Source organism: Myripristis murdjan, chromosome 12, assembly GCF_902150065.1.
Source record: "Myripristis murdjan chromosome 12, fMyrMur1.1, whole genome shotgun sequence".
In the NCBI taxonomy this organism is placed as follows: domain Eukaryota; kingdom Metazoa; phylum Chordata; class Actinopteri; order Holocentriformes; family Holocentridae; genus Myripristis; species Myripristis murdjan.
This window is the reverse complement of record NC_043991.1, coordinates 8,382,848-8,403,917: the sequence shown is the minus strand read 5'-3', so window position 1 is coordinate 8,403,917 and position 21,070 is coordinate 8,382,848. Positions and strand designations below refer to the sequence as shown.

The 21,070-nt window shown below is 40.2% G+C and overlaps 2 protein-coding genes across 2 annotated transcripts; both read right to left on the bottom strand.

Annotated features, from left to right (window-relative positions):
- Positions 1-965: 965 nt before the first annotated feature.
- On the bottom strand, positions 966-5,117 carry phpt1 (phosphohistidine phosphatase 1). The gene is made up of 3 exons (XM_030064881.1): positions 4,769-5,117; positions 3,048-3,175; positions 966-1,451 (listed from the first exon to the last, which is right to left on the bottom strand). The coding sequence occupies exons 1-3, from the start codon at positions 4,932-4,934 to the stop codon at positions 1,359-1,361; spliced, it is 387 nt and encodes a 128-aa protein (XP_029920741.1). The 5' UTR covers positions 4,935-5,117; the 3' UTR covers positions 966-1,358.
- A 405-nt stretch (positions 5,118-5,522) lies between these two features.
- LOC115368651 (ectonucleoside triphosphate diphosphohydrolase 2-like) lies at positions 5,523-20,960 on the bottom strand. Its single transcript, XM_030064880.1, has 9 exons — positions 20,594-20,960; positions 14,931-15,048; positions 12,424-12,574; positions 11,056-11,215; positions 9,847-10,074; positions 8,689-8,958; positions 7,378-7,497; positions 6,805-6,939; positions 5,523-6,709 (listed from the first exon to the last, which is right to left on the bottom strand). The coding sequence occupies exons 1-9, from the start codon at positions 20,708-20,710 to the stop codon at positions 6,494-6,496; spliced, it is 1,515 nt and encodes a 504-aa protein (XP_029920740.1). The 5' UTR covers positions 20,711-20,960; the 3' UTR covers positions 5,523-6,493.
- Positions 20,961-21,070: the final 110 nt, after the last annotated feature.

Below are 21,070 nucleotides of genomic sequence, written 5' to 3'. Positions count from 1 at the left end.
ACACGACCACGTCAAGGTGGCTTGTTGTTTATGACCTACAGACTTGTGATTTCTTTTTTGTGGTTGTGCTTAAAAATCCACACAGCAGCATTATTGCCCAGTCAGTTAGAAAAGTAATCAAAAGTAATCAAATGTAATAAGTTACATGACTTTGATGAATTAATTAAAATAGTTGCATTACTTATTACATTTTTAACAGGGTAACTAGTCATCTGTAACCTTTCCACTGCTCTTCGAGTCATGTTTTAAACACCTGAGCACACTGGCAAACCCTGAGATCACCAAGTCCACCAGATCTTATCTGATACCCACACTGAACGCAGACCTTGACATTCAGCACTTTACAGTTTGGCAGCTGCCGGCAACAGGATGAAAAGTGACTGAAAAATAAACAAAACAATGTGGTATATATATTCCTGCTCTGCAGCAAAAATAATACATGCAGGCAGCTTACAGTAGTTTCCAGGAGGTTATTTATAAAAGATCAGCAGAAGAATGTAATTCTCAATTGCCCACCACTGAGAACATTGACCAGGGTGAACAGGATTATCAAGGATGCATCCCACCCGAACCATGGACTTTTTACTATGCTTCCATCCGGCAGGCGTTATAGGAGCTTCCGCTCCTTTAGTGCATTATTGCACTCATTACTGCACCGTGTCAGTACTTTTATATTTGCACTGCTCATTCTTGCACAGGATGTACCTCTCACATTGTTCAGATTACTGTTGTACCTACAAACACCTGTCCATTATCTACACTTATCTGTAAATAACACTCTATTTGGATGCTAACTGCATTTCACTGGCTTTGTATCTGTACTCTGTACAGTGACAGTAAAGCTCAATCTAATTGGATCTAATTCAAAAGTGTATGAAATGAAATGAATTTGACTTACAGTTACTTGAAGTGATGTTTAGGTCTACTGAATGAGACAACATAACTCTAAAATAAGTCAGTGTGAGTGCATGTTTGTCTGGAACTGAACTTCAGCTCCTTTCTTTTATTAGTCAACATGTTTGCTGATATTTCTACTAAAAATGTCATAATACTGAAATCCACATTTCACCATGGTGAACATTTGTTTTTGGTCTAAATGGAACAAAAACATTTGAAAAACTTGAAATTATTTTAATCAAAATTAACACAAAACAAGCATATTAGTTGTGTCAATGTGTGTCAGTGTGTTCTGATCAATAGTCCAAAAAGCTTCTTTATGGGCCTGGTTATCAGTTGCATCAGAGTCTACGTGAGTATTTTGTTACGCTCTGCCTGTTGCTCTACGGATAAACGAGAACTACTATGGCAGTAAAAGTCCAGGAGGAAGGGCGTTGAGTCCAAGCTGGTTGTAGTGCAGATCAGTACCCTTCATTATCCCAGGTCACCTCGTAGTCTGGATATCGGGCCTTCAGTTTCTCTGTAGTCACCGCATGGTTCGCTCTTCCGAATCCCTGTAACAAAAACAAGGGGTGACTGCAAGCCTGGCTTTTTCAGAGTGGATCTTTTTCTCCAGCTCATATGACTCTTTATCTCAGCTGTGTCTTACTGGTGCCATGAAGGGCCGAGAGGCTGCAGGTTTTCATTCCAACCAAAAACTCCTCCAGGCAGTTTCACTGATTAGTCCCTCCTCTCTGCTTGGAAGTGATGACGATAATCATGATGAAAATGATGGCAATCAGTGAACTCACCTGGTGGAGTTTGTGGTTGGAATGAAAACCTGCAGCCTCTCGGCCCTCCGTGGCACATGGTGTGACACGTGATTTATCTGGTAGTGGAGGAAGCTTTTAAGAAATGCCATGTCGGTGTGTTCCACTTAAATCTAACACTTTCCAAGATCAAATACGGGTAGATTTAAGACCAGGGACAGTGAATTTGCTTTGCTCAGAGGCCACTTTTGCAAAAAGACAGGAGGCCAGGGGACAGTTAATAAGCAAACATCAATAATATATATCGTAAAAAATGAAAAAAAAAAAACAGTTAAATGCCTGCGACTCATCATTCTTTGAAATTCTTTATTTTTAAATGAACTGACTTGTTGACTAAATTAACTTGGTACAATGATTGATGGTTGGCCTACATAACAGATATTGTACTGCATTTAAGTTTTAAATGGCTTTGGGTACATTTGCAACCAAAGTTTATACAACATTAAACATACAGCTGAAAACACTTCCATCATATAATCACTCGAATGTCAGATTTATTCACAAACTAAATAAAAACTATAAACATAAACTGCTCCGACCAGGGAAAGAGCGAAAAGCATATATGAAATACACATTCATGGGATCAGAATTATTCTAATGTCTGCGTAACGTTTGCTGTCCTCATTCGTCTTTAGCAAGTGGAAAATTCAGTCATCCCTCAGGTGTACGTGATTTTTTTTTTTTTTTTTCGGAATTCCCAGTGTGTATACATTTATTTTAATTGTGAATAACAAATGGTCGGTGGGCCAATAAGCACCTAATGGGGGCCTGATTTGACCCCCAGGAGTATCACTGTTTTACATGTACACATAAATGCACATAGGGGTAACAAATTTAAGGAAAACCCAACATAAAGTTTCTTAGTGATGTTTTAGTCCACTGGCTGCGTGGTTCTGCTGCATTTGCAAATTCATACAAAGTCTTTCAGAGTGATCACCGTTATCCTGTGATGAAACGTTTCGATCCTGATGGGAGCGGTCTCCTCCAGGACGACAGTGCCCTCGCTCACGGGGCGCTAAATGGATTGATGAGCATGAAAATGATGTGAATCGTGATGCTATGGCCCTCACAGTCACCAGATCTCAATCTAAATGAACACCTACAGGAGATTTTGACCCAATGCTCTACACCACCACCATCAAAACACCCATTGAGGGAATATCTTTTGGAAAAATGATGCTCCATCCCTCTAGTAGAGTTGCAAAGACTTGGAGAGTCTGTTGGAGAAACCATTCTGGCAGACACTTATTGTATGTTGGTTATTCCTTTAATTTGTCACCCCTCTGTGTATCTTTATTTATTTATTTATTTATTTATTTATTTTAAATAGGAGGCTCTTACCATGGAGTAGCCATACACGTGGATCTTCTTGGCCTGCGGCTCATGCCTGATCCTCCCTCCCCCGACACACTCACAGTCGAGGTGGCCGCCCTTCTCCAGCTCCTCTGCCACCTTGTCATAGATATCAGCTGCAATTGTACAACATGTGTGACATGAAATAGGAGATAACTACACAAATGAATCAGTACAGGCCTATCGTTGAAGGTGAACGGGTTTTACAGCTGCATACCTGGACACGTCTATAAAATTCAGTGTGTAAACCTGGTGATGCAAGCATGATACAAAGGTTTCACACCCTGGTACATAGCAAAGGTACATAGCCTTTTCTTTTTCTAATACATTCTAATACATAGCATTGCTGGTACATAGCTTTCTCTTCTTTTCTTTATTCTAATGTTCTTCTCAATTGTTACATATATTACATATTCGTTTTTTGTTTTTTTGTTTTTTTCTATGACTTTTTTTTTACTACTATCTGTGCTGCTGGAATTCTTCTGGTTAATATCGTCTATTCATTTGCTTTGCTCTCTCATTTTGCTCCATTTTTGTTTTTCTTTGCTGTGTCCCATTATAATCCGCTGCTGCTACTGCTGCAAAGGACCAGTTCCCACCTGGGGATCATTAACATTTACTCTTACATCAATTATATCTTATTTTTATTATTTGATAGTGCATTCCAGATCAGAGTAGGAGTCTTCCCTCAGCCCCCAGCCCTTTTTGATCCACGCCTTGTAAAGCATAAACATCGCTGTACATAGAAATCAAACATTGTGACTGTGCTTGTAATGTAGAATGTACAACTGAGCTGTGTTTCATTTGTGTCACGTTTCATGTGTCTATGCACAGGCAATTTATTGTTTCTATCATCAATCAGCTGGTATTCTCCTTCACTCACGGCCTTGGTATTTTATTTAAAACACGATTCAGTGTCAATCCCACTTACACTATCCGGACAAAAGCATTGGGCCACCTCCACGTTCCACCTACAGGAGCTTTTGTGACCTCCCATTCTAAATCCATAGGCATTAATATGGAGTTGGTCACCCCTTTGCAGCTAGAACAGCTTCCACTCTTCTGGGAGGCTTTCTATAAGATTGTGGATTATGGAGCTTGCTTTCTGCACTGGGGCTCAGTCATACTGGGACAGAAAAGGGCCTTCCCCAAACTGTTCCTGCGAAGTTGGAAGCAGAGAATTATCCAAAATGTCTTGGTGAGCTGAAGCATTAAGATTTCCCTTCACTGGAATCAAGGAGCCGAGGTTTACCCCAGAAAAACCAGCCCACAGCGTTATCCCTCCTGTGTGTCATTCACACCGACTGAACAACACTCCTCTCATTATTTAAAACCCCCTACCTGCATCCTGACACAACACACTAATTGACACACTAACCCTGCATCCTTGTGACGTCAAAGAGAGAGTTTCCTCCTTCGGGGAATTGATAAGCATCACAGAATCTCCGGTATGTTTCTATTTCAGGTCTACTCTTGCACACCTGATCCAACTGAGGCGTGCACTTCAACGCACGCTCTGCACAGGTATGTCTGATTCACACAGTCCACAGTTGGATCACAAGTGTGGATGTGCATTGAGCTGTGGTTCACACTCCGGAGCAGAAGGTGGCGGTAATGCACCAAATCAAATAAAGAAGAAGAGGAAGAACCGCTGCAGAAAACCAACAAGAGTAGGAAGAAGAAGGAGGAGAGGAGGGCTGCACACTCACCGTGATACTCTGCCCAGGCGTATCCTCGGACAATGTCCACCTCGGAGTCGTCCCCCTCCTCTTTACTGTGCACTCGTATGAGCACATACTTAAAAACGCCAGTCGGGTCGATGTCCGCCTGCGGGATGTTGGCCATCAGCGCCGCAGCTCTTGTCTGGGTGCACATTTCCAAACCTTTCAGTGCAATAGGCGGATGATTTCCTGGAAAATGCTGCGAGTACTGTCCTACAAAAAGCTCTGTAGTCGGCGACTGTCGACACAGAAAATCATTCAGCTTCCGTTTAATCGAAATTTCAATGGAGCAACGTGAACATGCACACAGCCCAACACCGGTTTCCTCAAGTCACGTTTGCGCTTGCACACTTCCGCTCAACAAGGCATTATGGTAATTGTATTTTTTTTTTTTTTTTTTTTTTTTTTTTAATGATGTCCATGCTGCCGGCGCCGGTAGACCAGAACTTGATCGTTGTACAAAACACAATTTATTTTGTTATCTTACAAAAACACAACGTGAACACGCATGCCGCAGGGACAGTGTGAAATGCCTTGAGAATAAAATGCAACAACAATGATGTTCAGTGTTAAAATCATCATTATCAGCATGCGTTAATGTGAATTAGTCTGTGAACAAAATTAAAACAGAATTAACTCTCACTTCCTCCAGGAGCCTGAAGGTCACATGTATTTAATCAGACATGGAGGCCATTTGATGCAGTAATGAATACAACCATATGTGGTTTGATTTAAAAAAAAAAAAAAAAAAAAAAAAAAAAAAAAACGGTGACACTGATAGGCCTATTAAATTATTGAAATAAATCAGAATGAAGTGAACAAGTATTTTGGCCCACCTGTAAAGAGTACTTTTTAATAATTCACTTAGTCGTGGGTTATTATATCACATCGACAAATGTGTTCAGAGGATGAATTTATTAATTATTACTTTCAATTTATATGTATAAATATGTAGAATAACAGAATGACCCCTTGTGTTGCTCAATAAGTGGGATCATCAAAATTTCGTCACTTTGGATAATCTATATATTTTTTTGTTTGTTTGCTTGTTTTTGCCTGGCCCTTAGGTATGATCATGATTATTGATTATAACTGCTAAAACATTTGGAGGAGTCGCTGCTCAGTACTTGTTAATTGCACTCCCTCAAAAAATCTTCCTCCAGATGACAGAGGTTGTACTTGGGCTCATTAAAAGAGAGACACTTGCCTATCGATGGCAGTAATTGAAGCAAAGAGCTTTTCTGTGACCAGGAATTGGATTTTCTAAGTTTCCGTCAACAGCTGCTGATAACACACCTGCACCTCTTGAGCTCAGCAGATTAATGATAATCAAAGTCAGACTGAAACTGAAACTATTGTGCCGTACTTATGTGATGTAAAATGTGAATTAAATATTCTACCTGATATTGTGTATGTAAAATCTCTTTGATTTAAAAAAAAAAAAAAAAAAAAAACATTTAAAATGATAACAGTAGTAATAATAGTGATGATGATAATAAAATTAAAAATGAGAAAAGATTCCATACATTCTAAACTGGTGGTAAATGTTTTAAATAGTAAAACAGAGAATGCTGTGATTTTCTTGAGCTGCTGCAGTTTTTACATCCCATACAACCAAAAACTGGTTGAAATTCTCATAAAGGCGCTGCATTCAGAGTTCGCCCCTTAGTGCCAGTGCCATCAAGTTCTTCAACTTATAAGCTGCTGTTGAAGCTAAATGCCGCTGTCGCTGCCTCCTTTCTTTTTCCCACCAAACACCTGCAGTAAGACAAAGACCAGGACTGAGGTGAGGAGGAGGATGAAGAGGAAGAGGAGCGTTCCCCAAGCTCCGGGTGTCAGGGCCTTCCTCAGTCCCACGCTCTCCGCCGGCAGCAAGCTGCTCAAACTCAGCATGTAACCGAGCGCCCAGCCCACCGAGGCATCTCCAGCCTGCAGGATCAGTACACAGTTATTACTGCAGACAAACGGCATGTCAGCTTTTTTTTTTTTTTTTTGTCCTCCTTCTTGTACTTCCAAGCTCTCACCTTTTTCTGGAAGGAAACCTGGGGGAACGAGGCCTCGTCAAAGCCGTACCCTCTCAGCATGAGGACCTTGATGAAGACGGACGTTGCGCAGTAGTCCTGCAGACGGGACTTCTGCTCCGGGGCGAGGAGCAGCATCTGAAACAGGATCCACAAAAATTTTGTAAAAAATGTGTTACAACAATTTAGGTGAGCAGAAACAAAAATGCATGGCAATTAGGGGCTAAAACTGAGCTGTAAAAAATACAGTGCAAGTCCAAACCAAAAAAAAAAAAAAAAAAAAAAAAATCAATACACATATTTGTTGATTTCATATCCCAAATCTCAAAAAAGAATATTTTGCAAATGAAACAAAATACAGAGAACATTAGAAATGGTGGTGTTTTGCTGTTTTTTTTTTCTCCCTCGCCAAAATCATGACCCAAAACCCACAACACAACCTGAACTGTGGGATTATTAAACTGTTACACCCCTAATGGCAATCCACCCACATGCACGCGTACCACACGTGCACTCATCCACATGCACAGACACAAACAACTGAGATGAAAGTGTGGAAGTGAGGAAGACTGTTACTTCATTGAAAGTCATCTTGCAGACTGCCTTGGCTGCCTCGTCCAGCTGGGAGGGAGTGGACACTGTGATGCCGGTGATCTGCTGCAGGAACGAGTGAATGTAGTAGAACGCAGAGAACGCCTGGTGGGTGAGACAGGCAGAGGGCAAGACACACAGATTGGACTTTATCTATGAAACATACATTACATGTTTTCTATTTTTTCCTTTTCTTCATCTTTTTTTCCCCTTTGTTTTGCTCCTGTGCCATGCATTTCAGAGCAAACTGTGAAACTGTGTGGTCATTTTCAACCTCGGCTAAGGGCAACACATCCCGCTGAACAACCTCTGACCTATTTTTAATATCCAGTGCATATGTGCGTGTTTGACAAGAGGAGATTCTGCTACTTGGGTAGCAGCACTACTTGGGTTTTTTATTGTATGTACTATTCAGGAAATGGACCAAATTTTTCAGCTGTGCAATGGCAATAAAGGCATTCAATTCTATTTTGTAAGTTGACATAGTGTCACCAAAACAAATTTCTGTTCATGTATTTCACTTGTTTTACTGATTCTTATATCACTGCAAGGCCAGATAGATAGAAAAATAAAATTAAACACAAAAATACAAATAATCAGCTGGGTATATACTCATACATACGTAATTTATGCACACTGATGATGGCTAGAGGATGAAACTCTATGAGCTTCCCTTGAGCCCTATCTGAGTTAGAAATAGCATGCCTATTAAATAAAACCTGTCTAAATATTACAAGTAACACCTAGTAAAGAAGAGTAGCAAATTTTCCAGTGTAATGGTGTAAAATCCAACTTGAATTTCCTTGTCATTTTACAGACTAGAGCTAACAGCTGCTTTGGTTTGTCTGTTGGCTTGAGTGAATTGTGACTGAACCCGAGGATGTAACATAACCATTAGTAAGACACTTTGTTTTGTCTCTCATACTTTTCTCAGATTAATTTTAAGCATGACACAAACCTCTTTCAAATTTAACAGTTTATAGTCTGATGCTCGTGTTGTGATGCAATTGTGCAAATTGTGCATTTTTGGCTTCTTCACAATGACAGATTTCCTTTATTATTGACATTACAAGTCTGGACTTGTTTGTTTGATGTTTGTTTGGAACATAATAGCAGCAAATGAACCTGAGAAGTATGGCAAAAATAGCAGCAATGGTGGCAAGAGCATGTAAAATCAACAAATCTCATAAGAGCTCACCTTTAAGTGATCAGATATCCCGTGTATAGGGTTGGCCCTTGTGTATATGCAACTAAATGGCATACAAAGTATAATCCGTTACTGCCGGTGCTTCTTACCATGAAGTTACCGCTGACATTCGGCTGGAAGACTTTGTCAAAGGAGCACTGGGAGAAGGGGCAGCTGTCGAAGGAGAAAATCTCCGACACGTTGCCCAGGCAGTGTTCATAATGTCCGGAGCCTTGTACTGTCAGGGGCACCTGGGAGTCGTACGGGCTGGGTCTCTGCTCCGCCGTGCAGGGCGAGTTGAATACATTATTCAAAGTCATTGTTACGCTGTGGCCTACAGGGAAGCACGGGTGAGTCACCGTTCCTGTGTGACCCTGAGACTGAGACACACACAAAACACAGAGGACGGGAGGGACAAACGTGACATGTTACCTCAACAAAAGCCTGTCTGCACCACATATCCTAAGTTACTATATTATTAGTTGTGTAAATGGCATAGAAAAATGAACAAACTCATTCTCTTCCTCCTGTCATGTTACAGATCAGGTGTGTTAGACTGACATTAGTAGACCACATTCGCTCAAATGAGACAGATTATTTTTTGCTAACGTCAATATGACTTTAGTCGACACATGGATTTCTGATTTCAAATTTTAAATCAATTTGTATCCTCACAATCAATGAGAAATTGCATGTTGGCCCATTAAAATAACACATAATGCAGAATTACATAAAGCAGAAGAGAGACATGCAACAGATTTACATAGCACACAGGTTTGCCATTTACCTCCCAGAAGAAAATACAACGATTCCAATCTTTCTTTTAAAAAATCACCTTTTCCATGTTAACCTTTTGCTTTTTTGATAATATGTTTGCTAAACTCACATAACACAGAGACTAACCTGCTGGTTTTCCTTTGCTTCCAGCCAATAGTGGATAGTTTGTTGTGCTAAGTCTAATTAATTTAACAGAATTTATCATTAACCAGAAATTTATCACTTTATCATAGAAAACTCTAATTCCCCCACCCAATTCCTCCTCAGGGATCAATAAAATATTTCTGATTCTGATTCTGATTATCATACATAGTTGCTAATAATTGAGTGCAATGCAGTGCAATTTAAAAAATGATTTAATAATATGTTTGGTTGTTTTTTTCCCCCTCTCCCTCCAAAACATGTTAAGGACTTGATATCTCTGACTTCTCTGCTGCTGAGGATGTTTCCTTTTGCTTTAGTTTGACTTTGAGGACAGGAGCCCACCTTACCTTGACCATATGGGCCAGCAGCCTCTTGAGGACCTGGTCCCGGCCGTAGCAGAGGAAGCTGTGTGTGTACAGCGAGTACTCTTGACCGTACAGCCGCAGCTTCATCATGTCCCTCTCGTCTTCCACTTCCTCCGTGGTTACAAATGTTATCTGAGTTGACGCGCCGCCGAAATCAAGAGCTCCCACCGTCGGTCTGCCAGGACTCAGCCAGCGCCCAATAAAACCGTACTGCCAGGCACAAACAGAGAAACACGATCAGGAGTCTGGAGTTTTTTCATTTATTCATTAATTTTTCATTCCTGATGAAACAATTAACTGGTAGTTTTTCAGAGTAGAGGGAGTTTTACGAATTTCCTTTGCCCACTTAAATGCACCAAGGTGACCTATAGGCTAGGGATTCAAACCAACACCCTTATACTAACAGACAGAATAATATTATAGGAGTATCACTGTTGAAATGGCCACTAGGTGTCAGCAGCAACTCACTGTAAAATACAATTTTAAAGCTGTAACCATGACCAGTCATCTAATATTTTCACTGGTGGGTAGTAAAATTAGGGAGGATTTATTAAAAAAAAAAAAAAATTATATTAAAGAAGAAGCTTCAGATATGTTTACAGATCTGTAAAATAGAAACCTTCTGATATGTTTACAGCTGCTGGATGACTAAGACCTGCTGCCTCTACCTACAAACTTCACTGCTGCTTTGGTACACGCAAAGTACAAAGGAAGCTTTTGCACATCTGAGTGTCAGTCGTGGTGACAGGTGCATGGGAGACGGCCGGAAGATGACTGATGAAGATGACATTAAAGATTACTGACTGAGCCTTTGCGATTACGGCCGCTAATCTGTGGACTGACCTGCCTCAGGAAATTAGGACGACCAGGTCAGCATCCTCTTTTAAAACACACTTAATTTAAAAAAAAAAAAAAAGAAGAATTTGTTTTACCTAGGAAATTTCAGTGTTTAGTGTTTTTATTTTATTTGATGGATTCATGTTTTTGTATTGTAAAGCCCTTTGTAATGTTGTTCTGAAAGGTGCTGTACAAATAAATAAAGTTATAATAATAATGTTTTGGCCACAAATCTTCGACATGATGCCTGATAATCATTTCTGAGAAACATCGCCTCACTTATAAAATTCACTGTGCAAGTGTACACATTGGGATTTTTTTTTTTTATGATTTTAAAGGTACATATTGCAGTACCTTGATGAAGTTCTCTGACAGATAGTTGACCGTGACCCAGCCGTACACCCCCTCCTCTTGGCCGGTCAGTATGGCTGCTCCTTGGTAGTTGAAAGGATAGGACTGGATTTTGAGGCCCACCTCCTGCAGGATCTCAGATGCCTGCTCTGGACTGGAGATGCTGGCAAAAGCAAGAGGAGTCTCACTTCACTCGGCAGCGCAGGTTCACGCGATGACGATGAAAATGCAAGGTGGCAGTTACTCTTCCAAACCATTCATTGTCCTAAAACCTGTTGGTGACTCACTGCGAGCAGGTTCTTTGCAGTAAGACATGCCTCTCTCCCTGTCTCACTCTGTCTGTCTTAAAAGAATGCACAGTGCAAAGGGAACACGTATTTTCATGTATTGTATATTCTTGAAATGGAGTTTACTCAGTGTGATGTTTTCTTAACTTAAAAAAACACATAAGGTCAAGACCAAGGCGGCTCCTCTTTACAGTTACAGTTCACTTTAAAGCACTTTCAAGACGAGCTGCCTTGCTCGTTGCTTCATGTTTTTTCATCTGATGTTTTGTTTTTTCAACCACACTCATCTACCTTTATTACCTTTATGGTTATGACGTCTATCTCATAACGAACCAGCGGTAGCAGCAGTACTCACACATTACAGAACAATAATCTGTACAGTACACGTGCTGTATAAACATTAACCCAGAGTATCATAATCTCTACTTCTACTAGTGCTACTAATACAGTTACTTTTACTACAACTACTATTACTACTACTACAACATAGTGTATATATACTAAGAGTTCGAATGTCATTGAAAATGAGGTGAAGTCTTTCATCCGTGGCGATTAAAAAAGTCAAAAGGTGCCTGAAAATTTGTAGATACTGTAGGGCCCTTCACGTTTGGAATAGCTTACCTGTCAAGATATGAATAGCTTGAATGGCTCATCTTTAAAATGACACCTGACAGCCCATTTCAACAAACTGGATTTTACCTCTTCATATTTCTAGCGCTAGTTTTGTGGATTGTCTTTTTTCTGTTTTGTTTTTTCCTTCATTTTTTGCCCTTTTTTTTCTTCTTTCTTACATGCTAAACAAATAAATATATTACCATTACTATTATTATTATTATTATTATTATTATTGTTATCAGTAGTAGTAGTAGTAGTAGTATTGTTGCATCTGTTGTTTTTGTTTTTCTCATCTACACAAGATAGCCAGGAGCAGAGAATTTCTTTTTACTGTTGACTTGAAGTGAAGTCAAAGTGAGGTCAGCGGATAAATAATCACAAAGCAACAAAGCAGCAACACACACATGCACATAGACGTATGTAACAGACAGACACTCACACAAACACACACACAAATGCACTAACTCACTGCAGGAGCCTCATGCCGGCTGTGGCTCCTAAGTAGACCGGCGTGAGGTGGTGTCTGGCTTTGGGGATGTCCTTCACCGCCTGCTCCAGGCACGCCTCCAGGCTCTGCTCGGCTGCTCCCTTTTGGCCCGCGTAGCTGGATATCCCGCCGCCTGACAAAAGACGAGGGATGTAAGACAAAAATCTGATTGCATAACCAACATGTAGAGTCTTGCTGGATTTATATAGAACAAGATGTGTTGTTGTGACCCACATGCTTCACGATGCATATGCTTTACACCCAAGAGTCTAGAGAGGGTGCCAGCTACCTGGGGGGAAGTGCTGATGTAACACGCAAACAAAAGATTCACTGATCATCCATCATGCATGAACTGCATTGTGTTATTACACAGAAAACAAAGTTCATGCATAGTTCAACTTTAAAACTGCACGACATTTTTTTTTTTTAAACAGGTCAAGGGTACTTTTTTTTTAATAAACAACAACAGATTAACTCTTCTTGACTATTGCCACAGGATAGAGTCTCTGATGATAAACCTCAAAAACAGTCAGAGAGGGAGCAAAACTAACAGCATACATATTTTAGGAATTTCAGAGCACTTAAAATCGGCTGATTCAAATTGAGAAAGTTGTTTCTTCACATTTCCCTCTCAGACAAAAATCTGTTGAGGCATTTCAACATGTAGGTCATGTTGAAATATCATGGATTAAGTTCAGCGTCGACTACCAGCTGTGCCCCTGCAGCAGTCAGGAAACTGTTGATGCTCAAGGACATTTTGTAAATTTTAAACACTGGCTGCTGAATAAGATGGGAGTACACATGTAAAGCTGCATTCTTGGCGACATCATTTTAAATCTTTTTGCATGAAGCGACTGGGGAAATGAACATGTAGGAACAACAAAGCCTCGCTGGGTTTATGGGCAACAGATTAAAAAAACATGTGATCTCAGGTTTTTGCTTTTTGATTCAAAGGAAACCCAGGAGGAGGACGCCACAGAGCCCAAATGTCTGAATCATTCATGATTCGCTGCTGACCGAGACAAAGAATTGCTTCTCTATCGCTGACCTTCTGTAGCGAGACAGCCAGTCACTTAAAACACTAATTCAGGGTCATGGCGTGGTGAAGTTCAACAAAGAAAAGGACTTTCTTTTAAAACACTAAAACAAGACCTACCGCCTCACGGTTGTATGCATCAGCGAGCCTGGCAGGTTGCAGCTTACATCCAGACTCATACAACATTGGCAGTGAAGACTTTTTATGCAATTTAATTAACCCTCCTATTATGTTTGGGGTCAATTTGACCCCAGCCAATGTTTAACGTCTCTAAATAAATGATTAATGTCATTTTTTTTTTTTTTTTTGCTTCATATTTAATGAGTGTTCCTAATGTAATGGGCACTACCGGGTAAAGATGAAATTCACATGATGATATGTTTTCAATGTCCTGTACACACTTTGTAACGCATCTGTTATAAATAACAAAAATCTGTACTTAGAAATAATATAAAGACTTTAAAACACCAAAAACTACTATTTATTTGCAGTTTTAGGTCAATCAGTGAGATTTTATGGTGATTTGAATATTTTTCCATTGTCGCCTAATAGGAATACTGGATGTATAAATGGGGGTGGGAGGGAGTTATGTTTTATTCAAAGGGCTATTTAGGTAATCAACAAAGAAACATAAAGTACTTGACACATAAACTTTGATAACAATTTTAGTTATAATAATTTTGTGGAAGTTTAAACTGCAGGGGTCAAATTGACCCCAAACATAAAAGATGTTCAAAAATGTGAACATAACAGGAGGATTAAAGGTATTATATGTCTTTACTGGCAAAATGGAAGTTCATATCATAATATTGACATGCATGATTCCACTCAATAATTTCCAGTGAGAAACATGATGTCTTCACTTAAGAGATTATTTTCACAGAGGAGTGCAGAGGACGGATAGAGAGCTCGCTCACATGGTGCAACAATTAATCTCCTGAAGCTCAATATCAGCAAAACCAATGAGCCTGTGGTGGACGACCAGAGGAGCAGGAGGCCCCCCGTCCTGGTTGTCACCCAGGGGAGAGGAAGCAACAGGAAAATGCTGAGTCATGGTGCTGACTAATGGCCAGAATACTGTTTGTTTTGTTTTTTCATGATGCCACCGTGGAGTTGACCGTTGACCTTTTGGATATAAAATGTCACGACTTCATCATTCTGTCCTATTTCACATTTGAGTGAAACTTTGTTATAGTCGGTGTGTTATTAGTCGAGTTATGGCCAGAAATGTGTTTTGTGAGGTCACGCCAACCTTGACCTTTGACCTCCAAAATCTAATCAGCACACTGAGTCCAAATTTGAAGACACTCCCTCAAGGATTTCCTGAGATATTGCGTTCACAAGATTTTTTTCAGGCTCTCCAATGTGCATTTTCCATTGCAGCTGCAGTAATTCATTGATTTACGCCCACGATCAACAGGCTGATCAGCAAAGTATCAGCTGGGATACTTACCCTTAACATGACACTCGCTGTGCTGAGTGACCACGCCTGTGCCATTTTGCTTGTCTGCTGGCCACTTGTATATATACAAAGCTGTGTGGGACGACCCAGCATCCAGGACAATCCCGTACTAGGAGAGGTGAGAGGCAAAAACAGAAGCAGGGAGAAGTGATGGAGAGTCAAAGGAAATGGGCAAAGGGGAGAAAGGCGGGTAGATAAAGATATGATCCATTACTTTCATTGAGCAGTGCTGGCCTGGGCAAACAGATTTGGGACATTTGAAAAAATAACTGCTGTAAAACCCTTTGTTCCCCAACTTTTGATAAATGCAGGCTTCTATGTGGCAAAACTGGAGAAAATCAAGATGCCCCATTTTAGCCGAACATTCATCTTTAAGAAAATATGCTGAGAGCCTGAAATCCAAAGAGGAATGAGGAAAAAAGGCCAGTTACATCAGCATATGGGGGTTATTTTGCTGAAGAAAAGGTTAACCAAAAAATATTTTTTTTCTATCTCCCTCAGGTTGAAACTAAAGCAGCTGAACTTCAGCCACTATTATCAAAATGTATTATACAGTTTAGAGCTGCCACAGAGAAAATGCAAGAAGTTTGTTAATCACAAATTGTTAAAGATGATTGGGTAATATTAGGTATTAAAACAAAAATCAAACAACCTTTTTAATTCATTTTCTGTGAAGCAGCTTGATTTGTCACAGATGCAATTTGATGACATCGCTGGTATGAAACAAAAAAAAACCCTTAATATGTCTTTAGTCATACTTTACCATTCCCCCTGAACATGCACCACACTCCTAAATGAGCTCTTAATGAAATGATCTCTTTATTTAAATCCCTTAATTCTGCTTTAAATTAAGTAGAAAGTCAACACAATGCACCTAAAATGTTTTCATCCATGCACAAATCCCATTAAGAGCAAATTCAGGTATTGAATTTGATAATTTAATAGAAAATAATGTTCACTATTCCTAAAAATTTTTCGTAATTCATGCCCAAATCTCTGTAGTTTTTTCAGGCTACCGTTAAATTGACGGATCCTGTTTCTTAGAGCACAGGTTCATGTTTTAGTTGTTTGCTGTGCGGCTATGGACTCGTTAATGCTGTCAAATATTAATTGGATTGGCACAGGCCACAGGACTAGCTGAGTGGTAACCTAGCAGGATAAACAGGAGTTCTCGGTCCCCTCCGTGTGTCAGCATGTCTCCAGCCAATTTGGGATTAAGAGGAAAATGAGACTTTTTGTACGGCCCCTACTTTGTACTTTGGATCAGATGGAATTAATAAGTCTCAGTGCCATGCTGGACAGCTACCTGCTACTTTACACTTGCACCATGTTTTGTACACACTAAACCCATTTTTCCCCTCACCACAGTTACACACCCTGTAATCTTGGCACTGTTGTCTTAACATGCCCTTGTTTGCCCTGAACAATGACTATGGATTAACTCATCTGTCCTTCAAACAGCAAAGCACACCCACACACACTCACATACTTGTAAAACACTAGAGACAATCTTGATATTGACTTGGTACCCCAAACTCTATCCTCCCTATCTCAAAGTACTATAGACAACAACAAAATACCACAAACTGAATGAGCAGGTACTCAGAAAAGTGAAATAAAACCCTAACATGTTCCACACAAAATACAGTATTAAATATTGAAGAGAACAACAAATTACCTCAAACTTATACACCACAGCATACATGAAGTACATTTTAGGGCATTTAGAAGATGCTTTTTTTTTGTCAGAGCACTGGAATAAATGTGAAAAAGGAATATGTAATTGATTAAAATATTCCTTAAAAGTAAAGCCTCAACATTTTTGGCAAAATAACTTCTTTACCCAGACTGAGACAAGGTGTTGGACACCATTTTCACCTCTGTACATCCAGTGGTTCGGTTCCTATGGGCAGCATTTCATGTTATCTTAGCATAAAGACTTGAAGTCTATGGGAGTCGTTAGCCTAGCTCCATGAAAGTGAAAAAATAAACCTTACAGCAACTCCGAAGCTGTCTTATTTCCACAGTGTATAATGTATATTAGGAATACACGTCTTGTCTCAGCACACAGGTGACATACTGAGGTGAAAATGGTGTAAAATGTCCTGTCTCAGTCTGGATAGGTCGGATAAAGGGAATTTTGCCCAATTTTGCTTTCACATGGGTGGCCCTGGTGGCCCCAAATGAACCCTCGCCATCTAAGTGCCATGATTATGACACACAGCACTGCAGTAAAGACCTGTTGTCCTGACAGTGGCCTACTTGCACATTCACCACAATGTAGGTTGGGTATAAAATCTCAAAGCAAAGCCTCAGGTTAGTTTGCATGCTGATTTACATGCTCAAACCAAACAATGCTTTCCTACAGCTGCAGAGCCAAGTTTTCATGGTTGAAGTGCTTCATCTTTTTCTAGGAATGCAAAGGAAATTATTAGAATAACTAAGTTGACAGAATGAGATGAAGCTGCACTGTGAATGATGTAAATGCATGAGGGTGTGTGACCAAATGATTGCAGGAAATATACTGCACTTGCAGATACATGGATATGAAGACACCCACACACAAACACATACACATGCAGGCACACATACACACATTTATGCATAGATAAACACACACACAAACACACAGGCACATAAATCAGTATGGGAGGGTCAGATGACACTGAGCATGTGTAGGAGTTTCTCATTATTTCTAATAATATTTTCTCATTATTGCTGTGCAGTCAGTTGTGAAGACCCATTCTCACACTGGCCAAAAATGTGACCATTACCATTACACACACTATCTTTAATGATCTGCTCTGCCCTTCTGTTTGGTAGAGTGTGGGAGTTCTTGGACTTGTTTTCCTGCAAAATGTTAGAAAATTTTATTTTGTGCAACCAGTCATTTACACATCACTAGTTTAAGTGAAAGGCCAGTTAATATAATGAACATGGGTGGAACATGGGTGAGTGTGCATGAGTCTGACAGCATGAGACTGTGTGTGTGTGTGTGTGTGTGTGCAAGGAGGATAATTTACATAAGCACCGCAGTCTACTATTGATGCGTATAGGGGACTCTAGGGATACTGGTAACACAAAAAGACTGAGTAGGCATTGGAGCTGACCTGAGTGGGTCCTGCTCTGAATGTGAAAATAGCACCACATGACTTCTTGTCTCCAAATAGCAGGCAGCGGAGTTTCAAAACATTGGGAAAATAAGGTCAGGTCCAGCTTGTGCAATGGATTGCTCGTTCTCTCCGTCAAAACAATTTGCAAAAATAGTCAAATGTAAAAAAAAAGGCCACGTTCACGCTTCAAACATTATCCAGCTCCGCAGCCATATCATGATATCACTTCTGTTTTAAAGTATTTAACATTAAATACAGAATTCTCCCTCAGCAGTGCAATCAATCAAAACATGTCTTTGCATTTTGTAGAATGAAAAAAAAAAAAAAAAAAAACTAGGCACCTGCCCTGCTATGAGCCCAACACTCAGTGTGGCTTAGGCTAGTTGGTAAATGTTTTTATCCTTTATCCAAGGCATCTTCCAGTTGGGCGAGTATGCACATTTTTAGTACAGGTCACCCATGTGACAAATAAACGTCTCACTCTGACTCCGGCATCAAAATGTATCTGGCTTTTACAGTTGTATAAAATAACTCCCTTAATGATGTGTTCAGTTTAAACAAGTTAAACTCCAAGTTTAATTTGGTACCAAGTTGTAAAATCTCGGTTTTCATAAGAGACTTAAAATGATTTGTCAGTGGAAGAATGGGGAGTAGGGTGTTTTACTTGTTTTTAAATCTTTTCTGAAAAAAATACTGAATCAACTTATGTGATATTTAATCTAATGGTGTATTCTGCCTTGTCTCAATAATTCTGGCTTTATTCATGAAGGTTCTTTGCGGCGCGGTGTGACTCAGGAGAAGGTAGAGTGGTTGTCTGGTAATCAGAGTGTTCCTGGTTTGATCTCTGACTCCTCCGGGGAGTGTGCCCAAGTGTCCTTGAGCAAGATGCTGAACCCCTAAGTTTGGCCCTTTGCATGGCAGCCTCTACCATCAGAGTGTGAATGTAAATTGTAAAGTGTTTAGAGAGGACAGCAGACTGGAAAAGCTGAAGAAATGAAGTCCATTTAAAGGAGTGATGCTGCATTGGAAACAAGTGAAACATTTTCCCTGTTTGAAGATAAATAGCATTTGAAGACTCAACACAGATTAAATTACTTACAAACTGTGAATTCTTTTGCAGTGTAAACACGTTGGACTTCTAATTTGGGAAAAGCTAAGATACTCATACTTGCGAGCCTCTCAGACATGTACATAAACATGCACCTGTTCTCACACACTCACACACACATACACAAGCAAACACATGCATGCACACACAACAACAAACTCTGAAATTTAGTTTTTAGTCTTGTCTCCCTCTAAGCAGAAAAATGACTTTACCATATTAAAGTCCAATGATTTTAACATATGGTATGGTTATAACAGAAGGAGGTGAATGAGCTGGATGATAATAAAAAAAAATGTTTCTCATTTATCTGTTAACAACAGAGCTTTGTGGCATTTGATGTCGTTGTTCTCTCCTGAATAGACCTCTGCTTGTGGTGTATAAAAATCTCATATGTCTGTCACTCTGGATAAAAGCATCTGCCAAATGTGAATTGTAATTATATAATTGCAACAGCAACATGTTGACCAAGCGCTGAACCTCCCCAAAGAGCACAGACAAACCTCCTGACACCAAAGCCAAAGCCCATTTACTCACTTCCTTAGGACTGTGCATCGCTGTGCTACACACGCTGTAATTAGTACGTTGTAATTGTCACATATCTCCCTCACAAATGAATGAATACATTTCATTAATGCCAGTCAGGAGTGGTGCTCATGATACAGGCAGGGTTTCAGTGCCAAGTGCACTCCAACACATATGTACCTGACACTGCTGATATGGGATTGTCTCTCTTATCACCAGAGCTCAGCTTTGAATATCACCTATTTCATAAGAGTATGTCAGTATAAACCATCAAGTGTTACTGGGTTACTGGGTGTGCATGTAACACAGTAACTGATGGAGTGTTTACAAACATCACATGCACAACAGGTAAACAAGTAGCAGACACACACTGAACACACACCAATCATAAACAGCATTGTGACGGTAGATTGGGAGAAAAAGAGGAATAGAGACTCTCTGTCCCTGCCTGACCCATGCACTGAGAGAGAGAGAGTGAGAGAGAAAGAGAGGGAGAGAGAGGGAGAGAGAGAGAGAGAGAGAGAGAGAGAGAGAGAGAGAGAGAGAGAGAGAGAGAGAGAGAGAGACTACTACCACTACTAGCCTGTGCAATGCTTTTATGTCAAATCATATAAGTAGCCTAAGCATGTTTGAATTATAACTTACAACAGAGTTACTAATTATAATAAATGTTTCTAACTTCAGTCTTATTAAGGCTACAGCTGCAATATTGTTCAGTCAAATATAATTAAATTTACTTGGAAACTCCTTCATACTTTTCATTGCTTTGTCACGTTAATGAGGTGATTCCCATTCACAGAGTTACGCAGCTGCAGCCCGCTGGCGCTGCTCAGCACCGGGTAAGCCCTCCGCCAGGCTACATGATAGTATGCTGACCAGCACGGATCCAAAAATACCCAAAGCAACCTTACCATGAACCCAGGTGCCTCTTTAATGTCTTCAGTGGGAATCGTGAGCAAGAGAATCGCAATAAGTCCAAAGACTAGTAGCGCCACTGGGGCCACATGATGAGCGGACCTATGAGCCATGAGTTGAAACCCAGTGGTCTTGTCTCTCTCTCTCTCTCACTCTCTCACTCTTTTTTTTTGCGGGTGGAAATCTGAGCGTCGCTTTTAGTGGCCAGAAGAGAAGCGACAAGTTGAGTGAATGAGAGGAGTCCTCACTTGGGTTTGGTGTTATCTCCAGCAGCCTTATACACGCTTCACCTGCTGCGGGCTCCTGCTTTACATTTCACTTGAGATTGTCGCCGCGTTTGGCTTCAATTGGCGTTTCAGCGCTGCCGTGTCCCTCCTGTGCGCTTCATCAGCCGGTGGACACAGTTGCCTTGAAACCTTTTTTTCCCCCCCTCCTCGTCAGATAAAGAGAACAGCTCCAAGGCTACTAGTGCC